The 19,398-nt window shown below is 33.8% G+C and overlaps 2 protein-coding genes across 2 annotated transcripts in view; one reads left to right on the forward strand and one right to left on the reverse strand.

Moving 5' to 3' along the window:
* Positions 1-10,116, forward strand: part of LOC145730078 (uncharacterized) — a 124,807-nt gene extending 114,691 nt beyond the window's left edge. The window contains exons 9-10 of the mRNA XM_081981103.1: positions 9,747-9,851; positions 10,010-10,116. The gene's annotated coding sequence lies outside the window, so the exon portion shown is untranslated. The remainder of the gene's footprint in view (positions 1-9,746; positions 9,852-10,009) is intronic.
* LOC145729818 (uncharacterized) lies at positions 6,734-9,039 on the reverse strand. The gene is made up of 5 exons (XM_081980742.1): positions 8,531-9,039; positions 8,242-8,471; positions 7,968-8,058; positions 7,651-7,913; positions 6,734-7,498 (listed from the first exon to the last, which is right to left on the reverse strand). The coding sequence occupies exons 1-5, from the start codon at positions 8,656-8,658 to the stop codon at positions 6,822-6,824; spliced, it is 1,389 nt and encodes a 462-aa protein (XP_081836868.1). The 5' UTR covers positions 8,659-9,039; the 3' UTR covers positions 6,734-6,821.
* Positions 10,117-19,398: the final 9,282 nt, after the last annotated feature.

The raw sequence follows: 19,398 nt of genomic DNA on the forward strand, positions 1-19,398 counted from the left end.
AGTTGTTTAATTTCTATACCTTGTAACTCACAGTTTCAGGAGATAGGTATAGTTGGATTTTTACCTTTTGAGAATGACGTCATCTTTTTACATCTTTGTTTCTCGCATATCAAACATGTGAAATAAACAATTTTAACAAAAAAGACACGTTATTAATTTTGTCATCCTGTCAAATTAAAAACGTTGACATTTACTGTCACTTTGATTTAAACAAATATCAAAGGTATAAAAATGCAGCGCTACAATGAGCAAGCCCAAATGCTAGTTCTAAATGTGCTGCTTTTTTTGGAGTACGAAAAGAAACAGTTTCCAGATGTCATCCCAATTGATCATCAGTCACTTGTGAACACACTAATTTTTCAAAGCATTTGTAGGTTAAAACTTGTGATCTAATTCCAGACATGCGGGTTTTTTCACCTGCATGACGTCATTCTCAAAGGGTAAAAATTTGACTAAATAATTCTTAAATTAGCTTGCATGTCATTTGTTACCATAATGAAGTTACTTTGCATTTAAGCCCAATTTTTGCGACGAAACTGGTGTTACAAACTAGGAATCGACCTACTTTTACGACAAACGCTGACGTCATGTCACATTTTTCAACCCGGTTTGAGGAAAGCGAAACAACTCGGAAGCTGTGTTCATAAAGACAGTCATTTCAGATTGTTTTTTCCTTAGTTTTCAGTTTATAGGTGAACTAGCTAGTAGGGCTAGGACGGTAATCCGTCGCCAAAATACGGTTTTTATCTCCAATATATCTCAAAATGGCGCAAGATATTGGTGAGCTCATAAACATCACTAATATACGAAAACTTGAATACTGAAGATATATTTTTCGAGAAGGAAACTATTCGCTGTTACGGTAAGATCCAAGGGCAACAGGTAGTAAGAAGTGGTCTTGACTCAGAAATAATTTATTTAAAATATTGTGGCAATTTGCCCCTTGCTAGGGCGGTGGACGGCCATAGCCAGAGGGCGCCAGCACTTACAATACATACATTTAAAAAAAAAATGATCAACGTTATGGAGACTAACGCCTAAGTGGGCGGACATAACGGAGCGCCGACCATCGCTCCGACCATAGCATCGTATCCTAGCATCGTTCACAAAAAATAATAAACGCATAGTTTTAAATGTATATGGTCATAACGGAGCGCGAAGTAGCGCTCCGCGCATAGGTCGAAGCCAGGGTCTGGCACCATCGAACCGAGCTTAGTATTTTTTAGACCTTGGACCAAGGGGCATGCTCATTTAGTTTGTTTAAAAGGTAATCGAAAGCAGATATCTTCAATCTCATATATTCAAAAAAACGGTCCAAATCTTTTCTTAAGTCCTGATATAGATGATGAAATTCTCCATAACATAAAGAAACGTTTTTTGTTGAGTGGATGCACTGTTCTTTATTGTGATCGATTATACAGGTACCACATTTTAGCACTTGGGTTTCATAAAATGTCTTCCTCATCTGATAAAGAAGATAATCCATGTTTATCTCAGCCTCGTTACCGTTTAACAGGCGCAATGGCGCAAATTAGCGAAGGTCGAAGCTTCGTTATGACCACTCCTGAGCTAGGCTCAAAGCAAGGGTCGACAGTACCATGCTTTGGTCGGAGCGATGGTCCTAAGCGAGGGTCCCCGTTATGTCCGTACCCTAACGCAACTAAAAACCAGCTTTTATTACTGAACCATCAAATAAAAAACGACTCACCAAACATAACCGCAGACGGACACACAACTGATCCCAAACAAGACGTAAAATACTTAGGGATAACACTGGACCAAAAACTAAAATTCACAAAACACCTTAAAAATGTCCGGACTGAAATCATTAAAAGAACAAAACACTTTAGGTCACTAACATACAAAAAGAAAGGCATTAGTACAAAAATGGCAATTCAAATATACAAATCCATCTGTAGACCGGTCCTGGACTACGGATACTTACTTAGAGCAAACGCTACGGACAAGACTAAAAAAATATACACAAATTACTGAACAGATTGCTCTAAGACTAATAACAAAAATACGACATCCTGCAAACCCATCCAACCAACTTCTCTACGAACGTACGAACATGACTAAAATAACTGACAGACTCATACAACTACAAACCAAGTGGAAAAATAACCCAAACAACTGGACAATTGTAAATCCACTATGCATAACAAGACAGACTAGACAATCCCGTTACCTTTTCCCCGCTGTCACCCTGTTAGAACATTTTAATTAATTGGAGCTTTTTTTTTTTTTTTCTTTCTACTCAATGTATAATTTGTATAGATTAATTAGAAATAAGATTAACTGTACATAACTATTAAAAAACATGTATACATAGGCAGAAAGACCGTAATGGTCGATAGCCGTTTTTTCCTGTTGGAAAATAAAGATTGTTTATAGGTATAGGTATATATACAGGGTGTCTAAAAAGTCTGGAATATTGCAAATATCTCGAAAACTGCTGATTTTATTTTTCTCAAAATTTGCGTCTTGTTAAAGTAAATAACAGCGCATGACGTGAGGGTGAAATGAGGTTCGCAAGTATACAGGGTCAGTCACAAAGTATACCAACTTTCTTAATTCAAACCTAACACACTGTATATTACTTCAGATTTTAAGAGTACTCATAAAGACCAATTCAACGATATACGATTTTTTTTTTTTTGATTTTTTTTTTGTACCTACCTATAACAATGATAGGTGTAACAATGACAGCTAACGTCAATATAATGTTAAATTAATTGGCAAATTTTCCTATTACTTAAAATGGTGTTTTAGAGTGAGAAGGAAAAGACTGACATCTTAAGTATCCTTCTCACTCAAAAACACCATTTTCAGTAATAGGAAAATTTGCCAATTAATTTAACATTATATTGACGTTAGCTGTCATTGTTACACCTATCATTGTTATAGGTAGGTACAAAAAAAAAAATCAAAAAAAAAAAAAAAAATCAAAAAAAAAAAATCGTATATCGTTGAATTGGTCTTTATGAGTACTCTTAAAATCTGAAGTAATATACAGTGTGTTAGGTTTGAATTAAGAAAGTTGGTATACTTTGTGACTGACCCTGTATACTTGCGAACCTCATTTCACCCTCACGTCATGCGCTGTTATTTACTTTAACAAGACGCAAATTTTGAGAAAAATAAAATCAGCACTTTTCGAGATATTTGCAATATTCCAGACTTTTTAGACACCCTGTATATATATATATATATGATCAACATTTCCTACTTAATTTCCTAAGGAATAGCTTTATGTATTAAGCGCGCAAACATTAACTTTTATGCGCCGATACTAAAGTTGATTCATTCGAAAGCAAAAATTTCGAAGCACTCATTCGAAAGCATGAAAGTCACATTGTGCGCATAATACATACAATATCGAAAAATGCATCATTCTTGAATATTGTTAGAAAAAGTAACAAAAACAAATATAAAGTTCTTGTTTACAAATTAAACTTGAAGTCTTTTTATGTCGGAGCCTGGATTGGCAAAGATACCAAATCAATAACGGTGTCTGAATCTATGGAGTTGAAAATATCAGCTTCTGAGTGCATTTAATAAGTTTTAATTTAGAAAATGCTCGTTCGCAAGAAACTTGAGTCAATGGAATGGTTAGAAGAAATTTGTATACTTTTGAAAGTTCCGGGTATTGTAAACAGTACACATATGTAATTTTCTAATATAATTTTATAAGCACACTTAATACAACTGTTGCATGATGCCGACGCGTTGCACTGGATCTCATGGTCTTCATCATCATCTTCTTGATCATCGTCATCATCATCGTTTTTCTCGTGCCTTAATAATGTCTTAGTTTCAAAACTCTCTTTGGCTTTGTTAAAAAGTGTTTAAAATGCAGCCTCTGACGTTTTCCCAATTTTCCGGAAAACGGAGAAAGATAATTTAATTTGGAAACCGGAAATAAGTTTCACATAAAATTCTCTAAAACTTTCCCCATTTAACCGACTCTGTAGCTCTTACCGTTTTCGAAATCCCAATACATGCATCACCAATTTGGACCACACTGTATTTTACATGTGTACATTTGACAGAATGGGTTATGTATTTGAATATTTGGTTGCATACATCCACCCAATGAGGAAAAAGAACAAGTATCAGGAGGTAACAATAATACAAATTATAACTCGTTTGTGCATTAAGCGAGGGGGACGGAAGTTGATAGCGTATTCGCCTACTGCGCAGTTGAATTGACGCAAAGTCATTGTCAGTTTGGAGTTTCAAACCCGCAAAAATTTGTTGTTTGTATTTAGTGTTAATTTGTTTTGTTTGTTTGTGGTTCTTTAACAGTTGAGTTTTGCAAATTTAAATTAAGTTGTACAGTGGACAATAATAATAGTGTTTTATAGTGCCAACCGAAAGTTGACGGCCGCCATATTACTCCCCCTCTCCCCCTTGTTTCTGTCACCCCCTTTGTTTGCTATTGCTCCTTCCTGCTATATTTTTTTTATTCATTGCATCCACCAAAAATATTATATCTTTGTTAATCATTCTACTGTTCAATTTTGCAAATATTTATATCGTAGATCTGTGCAGTTATAAAACCGTGTCAACCGGCTAATCCGAATTTTATAATCTTGATGCTGGTATTGCTGCCCTATAGTTTTTTGTTAAACAGTATGAATATGAACTCAATATATTTTCGACAACTCTTGTTAATTTATGGTTAATCACTGAACGAAACACATTTTAATTTTGTAATTTTTATTATAAATACTTCTTGGCGGTTGTGTTCTGATTGAGCCAATCTTTAACAAATGTACGTTTGAATAATCTTGTAGTTTTGCGAAAATATTATCCTAGAATTTTAAACTACCCGCACTATTTTCACCGGAAATCGAAGTGGGCGGTGAATTGGCGCTAGTTGCCATGCGGCATGCTCCCATTGTGTCAGGCCCACTAATCTCAAATAGGCAATGTGAAGCCTTGTTCTCTGATTCTTTCGAGACCCAGGGAGAGCCACTGTATTGTTTTTACATCTAGATGGTTTTGTGGTTAAGCAAAACAAAATGAAAAAGATGTAAACAACTTTTGACAAATTCAAATTTTTTCAAAGTCTATTTATTAAAATATTGATATTACGGTTGAAATTTTTAATTTATAGCTGTGATTTATACTCTTAGCTAATTCGTGCGCGGTGTTTTTATAGTGTTTTCTTTCGTTTGTGCAATTTTTGCACAATAGGTTTTTTAGTTTTGTTTTATAGCTTTTAGCTGGGTCTTTTTTGTTACTATGGGCAAGGCGGGATATGCCATAAAGGGGTGCAGCACTTCAAAACATTCCCGACGATTTCGTTTTCCTAACCCGGAAAAAGACAGTGTTACCTTTTCACTATGGAAACAATTTTTAGGACGATTTATTTTACTTCTCATAGTTAATAATAATTTATAGCAGGTAAGTTTTCAAGTAAAGTTTATTTTTATTCGTTATAATGTTAAGGTACTAAGAGGATTACTATAAGACGTTTTCAAGGAGGCAAAGAGAAAATAGGTTTAATGATTTGTAGAGTATGTGTTTTGTATGTTCATTTCCTTAAAATATATATAATATATTTTGCATACACTGGACTTTGTTTTATTTACCTGTTTCTTGAACCAAAACCATGAAAGAAAGACTTAATTTAATTCAAAAAGCCCGCCAATACCTACCAGTTTATGCAAGTCTACCAACAGATGGCGCTTTTAAAAATCTGTCATGACAATAGAGACGTAAAAATGACATCTGACGACCATCAAATGTGAACATGTGGCGACCCCTATGACTCGAAAGAATTCATACATACAGTGCTTCACCTTATTAACACGGAGATTAACATCTATCTAGTGTATTAATCTATGCATTGTGTCAACAAGCTTCAACTTTGAACTCCACCGGCCACCCTCGAGTCTCGAGTCGGTCATTTTGCCAGCGGCCGTTCGAGAGACTACATGCCGATGGGACCGACCTTAACTGACAAAATGGATTTTCTTCTAGAGATCGAATCACCTAAGAAAAGGCCACAGGCGTCATCAAATGATGATGTCACATTATCTGTACCTCTCGCTTTAAACATTGTTGCTCTCGTTACTTTCCAAGTTGATGCAGCGAGTCAGTGGCGTGCTATTCTCTGCTCAGTGAAATGAAATTTAATTAACGTAAATAGGTGTAGTTTTTGCTTTTTCATTTCATAAATTGTATTAAAACAGGATAGGTAAGTAGGTTTTATAAAACAAACCAAATACATATACATACATAATATTGACGCTTTGAGAACAAAATTGGCCTAGGTCTCTGGTCCCATTTCTTTAAATATTAATTTAAAAAATAAACAAGAAAACAAGCAAAGGGTAAATTAAAAAAACATACAGTGTGTTTCGGTTAAAAAGATCTGTGCAAATTATTTTTCTGCTGTAGCTGCAGGGTGATGATTGATGAAGAATATTAAATACCAATTAGTTTAAATCCAAATTATATAACTTAACTTAGGGCAATGTTAACCACAAAAAAACATTGTCTTGGGGCAATTAATCAATTATTGGAAGATAAAAATAGGCAGCTGGTTTCTTTTTTCAATTATTCTTAATTTGAAGGTCCTACAGTGCAGCTAGACCTTGAAAATGAAGTCTCAAAGTAACTTTCAGCTTGCCTTTGCATCGTTTTTGATATACAGGGTTTCATGAAGAAGAGGTAATATTTGAAATTTGTTATCTTTGTTAAATTTAATAATCATATATTTTTATAAATTTGATAATTTTGTTTATTTATAAATACATATACATATACAAATTACGAATTCATAACATAAAACAAAAATCCAAAACTTAGTCTAGGAGTGAGCATCCTAATTCTTCTTCGGATAAACTGGCATCACATTCATCATCATCATCACCAAAATCTTCATCGCTATCGTCAGATGAACCAGTGTTAACAGTAAAAATAAGCTGGTCCACTGTATCATCAAAAATATGCTCTTTTTTTATGAGCTCCTCTTCATACTTTTTTACATGCTGGCAAATGTCAAACCACTCTTTTTCAGACACCTCTTGAAATTTTTGTTTTGTTAAAGCTTCGGTATCAGACAATTTAAAAGTGGTATTATGAGCTGCTACCCAATTTTTAACCAAAGCCCAAATTTTTTCTATTGGGTTTAATTCTGGATGGTAGGGTGGTAAACGCAACACAAGATGCCCATGTTGTTCTAACAGCCTATCTAAGTTATATTGTGGAGGAAATCTAAATTTATTTTCTTGTATGATTTGATACAGCTCTGGCTTTGTTAAATGAGGATCTGCTGGGATTCCTTTTTCCACTAGCCAACTTAACATATCTCCTTTTTTAGTAGCCGTTGTAATATTTTTGTTAACAGTAACATTGTGGTAGGCTGCATTGTCTATAATAAGGACTGAGCGGTCAGGTAAATTAGGAAGCAATTGCTTTTTTACCCAAGTCATGAAATTCTCATGGTTCATATCATCATGATAATCTCCTGTTTTTAAACCTAAAAAAAAAAAAAAAATCATAGTACAAACATTATGTGTCTTATATGATGTGTAAAATGTGGTTAAACTTATTAATTACTTGTTATATAAACTTATTTTATTTAAGCAGGAGGAAGTACTTAAGTAGGTTTGAGGTGTACATAAATATTACCTGACTTAAATATAAGCAATCCATTTTCAATAAATCCTTTTTCTCCACCTGCGTGCACTATTATAAGGCGTTGTCCTTTAGAAATTGGTTTCCTTTGTCCTTTGTCATGAATATGACTACTGTGAATGTATGTCTCATCTGTATATACAATATTGCGACCTTCTGAGCGGTATTGCACCAATTTTTTTAAAAAATTTATTCGTTTTAAGCGAATGTCATATGATTCACACAAGAATTTTCTTTTGTCTGGTGTCTCCTGCCACCTACAAAAGATAAAGTTATTTTGATGTACATGATTGCCAAGATGTAAAACATACTTAAATCCAATGTTCTTAAGCAATCGCCCTAAGCTGCTTACACTAATGGATTCAGTCAAGATTTGCTGGTCAATAATTTTTTGCAAAATACCTGTAAGATAAAAAATAATCCCATTTTAGTCTAAATTTTGTTGTTTTAAATTTTCAATTAACACATTATCAAGGTTTATACATATAGCAAACTAGGCTTACATTTAATTGTAAAAAACATGGTAAGTTCTGCTAGAAAAACTCTGAAGACTCTGTAGGTATACCTAATGTATTATAAACTTACCTTTTAATGTTGGAAGTTTTTTCTCAAGAATATAGAAATCATAAATAATTTCTCTGATTCTTTTGATTTCATCAGGTTTGATGTTATCCAATTTTAATTTTTTAATCTGTCCCTTCTTTGTAGGAGTCTGAAATGATGAGCTTGGCCCTCCCCATTCAACATGTAGTGCTTCTCTAGATATCTTCTGCACAGTAGATCTAGACACCCCTGTAGCTGCTATAGTTCTCTCTCTAAAATGATATTTATTATATTATTCAACGTTTTCGTCGTTTTTAATCAAAGACAATACCTGTAGTTTTTCAAAGGAATGGAAACTCCTTCTGCTTCTTTCTTCATAAATTCTAAGACGTTACTTACAATTTCACGCCCTTGGCTGTGTATCACAACACCTTTCTTCCCAATCTTTTTTGGAGACATTATGACAAATTAACGATTTTTACTTATAACACGTGAACTCAAACTGCGACCATCAACAATACAACCAAAACACCAGACTAAAACGGAAACTAACCTAACCTAATTTTTAAACTCAACCTGTCCGCCACTACATTTTTTTAAACTTGGCAACATCGTTTAGAGTGCCGGCTAGTAAAAGCATGTAAAAGGGTCCATCTGTCCCTGGCCGCACCCGCATTTGTTTTAATTGTGCCCAAGTAAAAAACCGTACTACGTTGCCAAGTGGCTTTTTGACCGCTTAAGAATTTATTTTCGGGAATATTTTAATAGGACGCCTCTGATTATATCTAATGCGACGGCAACTGTAGAAGGAGAAAGAAATAATTTTAAAAACTGCGTCATTGATGATGCGGTGGCCTTTTCTCATCTGATTCGAGCTCTACTTTCAATGATGTCTGAAGACAAAGTTTGGGAAAATGGATAGTTCGGACAACGTTTTCCACCACGACCACCAATTTTCACTCAAAATGAGCAGTTATACCAGTTAGGTAAGTTTGCCTTACCGGCCATTTAGTTTTTCAGGATTCCCATAGCTGCTATTTTGCTTTCGAATAGTGGGTCCATTTGTAAACGTCCCTGTATTTGTAAAATAACATTTTTTTATTATTTAGCATATACAGCGAATTTCAGGCAATCAGTTGCCAAAATATTGATTTTCTTATGCCTCGTAAAAAGGGATGGTCTGGGTCCCATGGCGGCCATTTTGTGATGGTTTACGCCTTTTTTGTTGTTCATGTTTCCGCCATTTTGAATCACCCAAATTAACTACAATTACTTTTGGCTTTACTTTCTTTAAAAGGGTGTGGTCATCCTAGCATCCATTTTGGTTTCATTTCAGTTTTTTTTTAACATAAATTAGAAATTTGCATCTCCCAATCATACCTAAATAATTATTGAATAAAAAACTTACATTTCTGTTCCAGGTTTGAAGAGATGACATACTTTTCAACTTCCTTAAGGACCCTTGTAATGTGTGAATTATTTTATGACAGGTGAGAATTATAATCAAGTTTTAATTATCTTTTTTTAATAACAGTTTTATTGTGCAGAAAGGAACCTGAGGGAGCTGAGGAGTGAGGAAGGATGAAAACCAATCTGACTTGTACCATGCAACTTTCCCTGAGGACTTTAATACTACAACAGTTGACAATCAGGTAACATACTTTTGAATTTGGTTTCCTTTGTTGTAAGTGAAAGGAAAACTAGGTAGTCACATTTAATTTTTAGTTTCCAATTCTAATTATACATTTTCACTTTTTTACATCCAGACTTGAAAGAAAAATGTGTTACTTAACTATTTTTTAAAATTCAGGTGGAGGTGGACTGAAGCTTCTGGTCACATGGCTAGGATGGAGGTACAGGAGATGTTCAGCATGGATCTGGAGTCTAGCAAGAAACTATGAATTTATTCATATAGGTGGGTAGGGTTCTTTTTACTTATCAGTTTAGCCTAGTTACCTAGATAAGTTTAAATTATGTTTGAACATACCTTACAAAGTTTTACCTGGTGTACTTTCTTTCCTTGTGTTGATGTTTCTCTATGTCAATATATTTTGGTTATATATGGTTAGTGCTGCAAGTAGAGGCATTAATGCTATTTTAGTATTTCTGCAGTGAAATATTGATTTATTTTAAAAAGTACAATACAGGAGTTTTGTCTGTAAGCTTTTATACCTTTATTAATCTCTTAAAATTTAATTCAGATTTTACTATTGATGGAAAATCATAAAAAAGGGTTTCGGTTTGTCTATTACCTGCAAGTATGTTCAAGCAAAGCAAGAGTCTCAAAAGGACCAGTTTTTATTTTTTTCATCAATATTTCTAACCTTGTTAGAAGTTTAAAAAAAATCAAATTTGTATTAATTAAATCTGATGGTAAACGTTTTGAGACCCTTCTGCTTAGTTAGTAATTGTATTTTTAAGGTTACTGTTTGTGTCTCTTTATTAACTCCACCATTAGACATTTGGCCCAGTTGATTTTCTGAAATAACTTCACAATCAAATGGGTCCACTTTCTAAAGTAACTTTTCGGATTAGCAAAACTGTTTGTTAATTTCTCATGCATTATTTTTGTAAGCTTCACAATCGAAAAACATAATTTAAAACTGTGATGTTCACTCAAGTACAGAATTGTGAAGCTTATTTTCAAAATCCCCTTATTTGTGAATATTTGGCCGTTTGTTTTTCCTGGTATTTTTTCCCATTTAAACCAAAACAAATAGCATCATTTTAAGTCATTGTAAAGTTTAATCTTTGTTTAAATATTTAATTTTTAACGGTCAATTGCAAGTTTTTGAAGTTAAACCTTACATTGACATTAAACTGAATCCCAAACTGGACAAGATGTCCGCAAAAATGGTTCAAAGCCACCTCAAGGATATTTTGCTGTATATATTTTGACGATAAGCAGATGCCATCCATAGAAGCCAGGCTAATGAGATTTTAATTGAAATAAATGCTTATTATAAAAAATTTAGTAGTTTAATTTCTATACCATATAACTCGCAGTTTCAGGAGATAGGTACATAAAAATAATGTTAATAAATCTTAAATTGCATATCATTATAGTCATGTGTTACCATAATGAAGTTACTTTGCATTCAGTCTCCAATCCTATATCTCAAAGTGGGGCAAGACATTGATGAGCTCATAAACATTATTAATTACGAAAACTTAAGATATATCTTCGAGGAGAACGCTATTCGCTGTTAAAACTCGTTCTGAACGGTAAGATCCAAGGGCAATAAGTATAGACAGTGGCAATGGAACTGAAAATTAATTTAAGCAGCGTGAGATGGCACCACCAAACGCATATTTGTGGGTATTAATGTCCACAAATAAAAGGAGGCAATTATGCAACAATACTTCTAATAAAATAAACGTATAAACGGAAACGAAGCGTAAGTAGAGTTTTGCGGCTAATTACTAAACGCTCAAGTCTCTAAGTGACAGTCAACAATAACAATTGCCAAACGGTTGCTGAATACGTCACTGAACTAAAGTCTGTGATGCCGTGGAACTACCGGTGGACAAGGTTGGCTCCAGGTGATCAGGGAAAGGCATAGCGACCGCCACAGGTACTCCCCCCCCAAGTGACTTGGCCATAGTCCAGTTCAATCTGCCTGGTCACTGAAACGGACCTTCTTCTTCCGGGAGTAGGTGCGTAGGGGTGCTGTCGAAGTTGAAGGTCTGCCTGAACCACCTTGAGACTGTTGTTGAAGTTCTTGGACTGGACATCGCTCGATAAAGGCTGGCTTAAGCCGCTCCGTTGAGACTGTCACAGCTTCGCCTTGGATCTTGATCTTGAAAACCACGTCGGAAATACGTTCAAGAACTTCATAGGGGCCTTCGTATGGTGGTTGCAGAGCTTTCTTCACGGCATCAACTCTAAGAAAAACATGAGAACAAGTGAACAAATCTTGGTGAACAAAAGCAGCTTTCTTATGATGATGAGCGGCAGGAATTGAACGAATTAATTGCATATGTTGTCTAAATTTTTCAAGAAAAGGTTGAGGATCAGGGAGCATAGCGACATCTGTGAAGAACTCTCCAAAATGGCGGGATTTTGATGTTACTGGCGGCGAAAACAGGCGCGCCTTCGTTGATTGGGCCGTCTCCGTTCATTTTTTAATCCTGGGAGTAGACTTCCTGGTGTCTTCACAGTATGTTGCTCCTCAGTTGATCCTAATGCCTCCACGATCACGTCGGGGTCACCAATTTGTGGGTATTAATGTCCACAAATAAAAGGAGGCAATTATGCAACAATACTTCTAATAAAATAAACGTATAAACGGAAACGAAGCGTAATTAGAGTTTTGCGGCTAATTACTGAACGCTCAAGCTCTAAGTGACAGTCAACAATAACAATTGCCAAACGGTTGCTGAATACGTCACTGAACTAAAGTCTGTGATGCCGTGGAACTACCGGTGGACAAGGTTGGCTCCAGGTGATCAGGGAAAGGCATAGCGACCGCCACATATTCACGTAATTTTAAAGCCAGACGCAGCAATTCCGATCTTTTGACTGTTGGAAAAAACATCAGTTTTAATGCGGCGTTGTCTAGTTGACAAATCACATTTTTTGTTTTGTTTGTAGGTAAAAAATAATAGATTTTGTGTGTGTTTTTTTTAATTATTGGGTTTCACTTCGTTGTATTTTTAGTTTATTTATTTTTTGTTATTAGTTTATTTTTATTATTCATCAATTTATACTTAATACATAATATCACAAATATACATAAATTGATAAATTTTATACTTAATGCATTATGAACTCCATGTTTAATCTTAAAACAGTCACGTGACCATTTGTACCTTAAAATGAGTCACGAGATTTAGAGTTTAAAACTAAAAAACGGTCACGTAATTTTTAAAATTAAATTTAATTATTAAAAATAGTCACGTGACCCGTCAAATAATATTTTGTCATTTACAGTCACGTGATCTTCAGGGTTCCGTTTTGGCATTAAATAAGAGTCACGTGACCTTTAAAAATAAAATTTGAGTATTGAAAATCGTCATGCGACTTTATGAACTGTAAAAAGAGTTACATTACTCTTCAAATAATATTTTTACACGTTTTTAATTAAAAATGCATTATAAAGAAGGTAACGTGTGTCTTTAAAAATATCAGTTTTAAACTGAAAAGCGAGCATATGATCCTTTCAAAACTGTCATGTGACATTATAAAATCCATTTTTAATCTTAAAAGAGTCACGTGACCTTTAGGATCCGTTTTGAAGTTAAAAAAGAGTCACGTGGACTAAAAAATTAAATTTGAGTATTGAAAATCGTGACGTGACCATTTGCACATTAAAAGGAGTAACGTAATTTAAAAAATCTCAATTCAAACTGAAAAACGGTTACGGGACCCTTTAAAAATTATTTTGATATTTACAGTCACGTGACCTTCAGGATTTCGCTTTAACATTTAAAAATAGTAACTTGACAATTCGTTATGCGACTTTATGAACTGTAAAAAGAGTCACGTGACCTTTAAAAATATATTTTTTGTTCAAACGGACGTGAAGTAGTCACTTCACGTACAGTTTAGCAGCCGTAAAATGCACTTTTACGGCCCTACGTCCGAAAAAGAAATACAGGGAAAAAGTAAATTAACAATCACTATGTCACCGTCTATGCTTATTATTGCTTGCTGGTTACGATTTTTCTATGTGATCACTGTGTGCACCAATTACAGCAGTACACCCATCCATATCAGTACAGCAATCTTCGTCTCTCAATTTCATTTTTGCGTAAATGAAAAAATGGAAATTATTTCTGACAAGTAAGAGTCAGTCTATTATTTAACGTAAAAATACCATTCTAGCCCCCCCCCCCAGCCTAGGTATACAAATAACTATTATTTTTGAAAATCGTCACGTGACCATTTGTACATTATAAGGAGTCAGAGGTGACTCTTCGAATAATACTTTGACATCTAATACAGTCACGTGACCTTTATGATTTCGTATAATTTGCACTGTAAAGAGGGTCACGTGTCAGGTCACAAAATATCAGTTTAAAAACTGACAAACGATTACGTGATCCTTCAAATGACATTTTGGCATTTAAAACTGTCATGTGACATTATAAATTCCATTTTTAATCTTAAAAGAGTCACGTGACCTTCAGGATCTGTTTTGACGTTAAAAAAGTCAAGTGATTTGAAAAAAATAGTCTAAACATAAAAACTGTCACGTGACGTTAAAAATTACATTTTAATCTTACAAATAGATACGTGATTTAGTGGATCAGTTTAAAACTAAAAAACGGTCACGTGAGCCTCAGGATTCTGTTTTGACGTTAAAAAAGAGTCCTGTGACTTTTAAAATAAATAGAATCTTTATTATCGATACCTGAAACCAGAAATTCTTATCATGTTTAGTTTTCAAAATACGAGTAAATTAACTCAAATTTATTTGAAAAAATCAAGCTTTCCTTAAGCAATTCAGATGGGATAGCAAAAGAAAGCGGATTATAGGAAATACTGCAAAAGTTGGCAACTATGTCTGCAATGACGAGCTGTATTAGCGCCATCTCTTAGAGTTTACCTACAACTGAAACGGCCGAAATACATTAGGAAGCAAGGAAACTTGTCTGTACTTATCAATTAATCTATGGCCATTGTTTTTAGATTGTAATGGAAAGACAATGCTATGGCAATAGCAAGTAAGAGGTTGTCTTGGCTCAGAAATGTATAATAATAGACATCAAATCGTCATCGAGACTACCAACGTTTAAATTTTTTAGACATAGTACCAGAAGAGAAGATATCTCAAAATATTCAAGAGTCACTAAAATTAATAGATATAATTATTCAGAAAATAAAATGACGGAAAACAAAACTAGAGATATATTTTTTCCATCGGATACATTGCATTGATATCTGATATAGAAAAACAACACCAAACATTTAGTTTTTAATTCTAAGACACTGTATTTTACTCAGTGTTACGGATTGATTGTTCAGTCTAAAATAACAGCATTTAAGTATTAAACTTTTACTTAATAAGTCGAACGACTCCCTGTGTATTAGGCTGTTACAGAAAGTCCGAAAGTTTAACAAGCTTGTTATTTTAGTTGGGTAATTACACTGTCAGGTTATTATTTAAAAAATTACCAACTATGCCTACACGGAACATCTCATTTTGATTAACATTCTGTTACAAAAACGTGTCATGTACCCCACGTACGACTTATGATAATTATGCGTACGGAAACTGAGTAATAACACACTCGAGAAGAAAAAGTTACGTTTAAAGGAGACTGCTCTGCTAAAAGCGGAAACAAGGAAAATCACAATAAACGAAAGGTGAACCGTGAGCAGATTGCCAAAGAGGAAGGAACTTCCGTGTTTTTACACTGAAGAAAACAATGTAATCGATTAACAGGTGACAGAGGATTTCCCATCGATCACAGATTTCACTTTCCTTTTTTTCGAATACATAATCGCGATCAAAATGCGTTTGATACGTGCTACCATTCGGTTATTTAATGGTTACTATCGAAAGTCGTAACCTTAAACAGCTGGTGTATACGAATTAGGCAAAATGTTGGTAAAAATGTGTTAAATTATATTAATGAGAGTGAAATTTCTTATATGCTTCAACAACCAGGAAATAAAACCCTTTGAATGTGAAGGAAGTGGTTAAACCTAATAATGTTTGCCAATCCATGCAAACAGGATGTAAACCCTTGCCCTTTTTTTTTCAATTAACCTAAGTGTACACAGTATATTCTAGCTATTAGATTAGTTTATATCATTCCAAGGATGAATCGCAATCTAGATAAAATATAATGAGACAACCGAGCGATTGTTGAAATATTAGTAATAGTCATTAAGTGGCTAATTATTCAACTAAAATAAACTGATTTAATTAAACTTTATTAGTAATAATGATTTTTAAATCATGCTGGACTAATATTAGCTTAGCTTTATTAGAGTACAGGGTGGGCAAATAAGCGAGGTAAGCGGCTGTATCTCCGAAACTAATGATCGTAGAGAGTTACGGTAAAAATATTTATAGGTTAAGTAGGCAAAGGAAAATGCTGGAAATTATTTTCAAGTTTCCAAGATGGCTACCAGAGGGCGTTTGCGCCATCTTGAATTACATAAAGTTACGTTTCTTGTGATTTTCCCCAATGAATGTAACAAAAAAGTATTTGCGTTTTAATGTTAACTTAAAGTCGAACATTTTTTGAAAAAAACATTTTTCTCTATCTTTCGAAATAAAGTGGTGGGGGGTATTTGAATGTTGTTTTAAATAAATGCCTGTAACTTCGAAACGTCTTTAATACATTTGGATAAATTTGGTATCATTGAAAAGAGCATTTCTTGGGCTTTTAGGTTTCTTCTGATAATGACAGTTGTGACCTAAACGGCCGCCGATAGAGGGCGTTATTTGATATTATAACCAAAATAATGGATTTTCTCAAAAAATTTATATGCAATGATATGACTTTTTGTAGACTAGAAAATAGACAAATCACAAAAAAAGAAAAAAAAAATAAAAAAAAAAAAAATATTAAGATGCGGTTTGCGCAGGCTTATTGGTTAGTCATTTGTCTATTTTCTAGTCTACAAGTCATATCATTGCATTTAAATTTTTTGAGAAAATCCATTATTTTGGTTATAATATCAAATAGCGCCCTCTATCGGCGGCCGTTTAGGTCACAACTGTCATTATCAGAAGAAACCTAAAAGCCCAAGAAATGCTCTTTTCAATGATACCAAATTTATCCAAATGTATTAAAGACGTTTCGCAGTTACAGGCATTTATTTAAAACAACATTCAAATACCCCCCACCACTTTATTTCGAAAGATAGAGAAAAATGTTTTTTTCAAAAAATGTTCGACTTTAAGTTAACATTAAAACGCAAATACTTTTTTGTTACATTCATTGGGGAAAATCACAAGAAACGTAACTTTATGTAATTCAAGATGGCGCAAACGCCCTCTGGTAGCCATCTTGGAAACTTGAAAATAATTTCCAGCATTTTCCCTTGCCTACTTAACCTATAAATTTTTTTACCGTAACTCACTACGATTATTAGTTTCGGAGGTACAGCCGCTTACCTCGCTTATTTGCCCACCCTGTACAAAGGTATACTTTACACCACTAATGTTTATTATTTTATTATAATCTATTCTTATATGTCATTTTGTTTTTAAAGAAAATATTAATAATTGATATCACGTAATCTCTATATATTCAGGGTTTTACCGAAAATTCGGTATAATCGATCGATGTAGTACCACTCGCTAGAACCACCAGGTGGAACGTTCCGTATAAAAGGGCCTATGCGGGTGTAACCTGAACATAAAGGGTGTACCAAACCAAATAGCTTACATATTTACAACGTGGATCTATAGGAAATTGCTGCAGCTGCATTTTATGCTGCATATGGCTGCTTGTGTTTATTTTTATCCATCTACGGATTGTTTAAGTATCGATAATGGATAAATGAAACTTACTAGTGGTTTTGTTTTATCTCACTGAAAACACTGGGAACATTATCGTAATTTTATATAAAAAAGTACTTAATTGTTTATTTTCAAAATTACACAAAAAAACTAAATCTATTCTGCATTGCATGATTGCTGTTATGATCTTTAATTATTATTATACCTAGACAGACTATTAATGTTATCATAGTTTTGTTTACAATTTCTTATCTAGTATACTAGGATTGATGCAATATCATCCTGAAGTGGCTGTGCATTTTGATTGAAAAATTGATTTATGATAGAACAACAAGCACTTTATGTGCAATATAAATGTAACCCTAATTCACTAAATACACTCTAAGCATTGTACTGTATGGTAATTAGACTCCTCGTCTAATTAGAGACCCTTTTCATATTCCCCTGTTTAGATTTTGCCGCCCGCATTTGTATACGGACAAAACGAATGCACTTAATGGCTTAATAACGCACAAGGCTGCTTCAATAAATTGCTGATTTTACAGAATACGTCAATATAGACGTATTTTTTGTCCCTTATATTCATAAAGCATAAATAATGCATGCAAAGCGGGTTTGACATTACTTGATGATTTTTACTTACATTCTGATGATCAAAAGTCGTGAAAAGCAAAATACGCCCTAAATAACAATAATAAGTTTGTTTAATCAATATCACTAACTATAAGTGACGTCAATAAAGTTTACAAAATTTTGGGTTTTTTCAAACAGCTTGTTTAATAGTATATTACATACTCAGGTCGAAAGTGTTTGATTTCTTTCGAGAGATTAGGTAGTTGGTTTATCTCGAGACAGAAATTAAACTTTCCACCGTAGTTTGTATACTATTTTATTTTCAACCATTTATCAAAAGCTCATCGAACTTTTAATAAATCATTCAGTGAAATATTGATTGCTAATAGTCTCTAACAATAAGGTAGTATAGGTGTACAAGTAGTTATGACTTCAACCATAATAAACGACTGGTGATTTGTTTACAATCTTGACAACATCATTATTGTGCTATTCCGTCTTTAATATTTTGAACTGAAACGTTTCTTAAAGTGCTTTTAACATGGAGATTTCTGAAGACATTCACCCGGGTGGAAAGTGACATTTACCCAGGTGGAAAGTAAAAGCAGGTAATTTTCATCTTTCAACCTGGTTTACACATAAGAAATAACGTTATTACATACCTGGTTGAAAATAAAAACTGTTACTCATAAGTAAAGTTGTATCTCTAGATTCTAGAGAACTTTTGCTTTTGTGACTACTTTTCTTTGTTTTGTAGTTGTCACTGTAATTTCATATTATATACCGCTTCTCGTCTGCAACTGTTTTTTTTTGTCTTCAATCTTCATCATGTTCCTTTTCCCTTTTTGTTTTATTAAATAAATGCGAATTTTTACATCATGCACTTATCATATATCTAGTTTACTAGTAGAGTTTTAGCTTAAGCATTTTTATACTTATTTAAAAGTTTGTAGTTATTTTTTCATGTGATTCCTTTTGTCGATCCTTCGGACTGCGCTTCTTTAAGTTCAAGCCTGAACGACATAAGTTTTTAGTTTATTTCACTTTTAAAATTTTAAACCAGTATGGACAGCTTTTTACAGATTTGGTTTTCACGATTGTATATCTAGATTACGTTCAGTGTTTATTCATTCATTGGGGTTTTTGCCGACGTTTCTACGTACCTAGCAGGGGCGTACAAGGGTGAGGTACTGCGTTACGA

Source organism: Ips typographus, linkage group LG1 (genome assembly GCF_016097725.1).
Source record: "Ips typographus isolate SLU linkage group LG1, UJ_Ityp_2.0, whole genome shotgun sequence".
Lineage (NCBI taxonomy): Eukaryota > Metazoa > Arthropoda > Insecta > Coleoptera > Curculionidae > Ips > Ips typographus.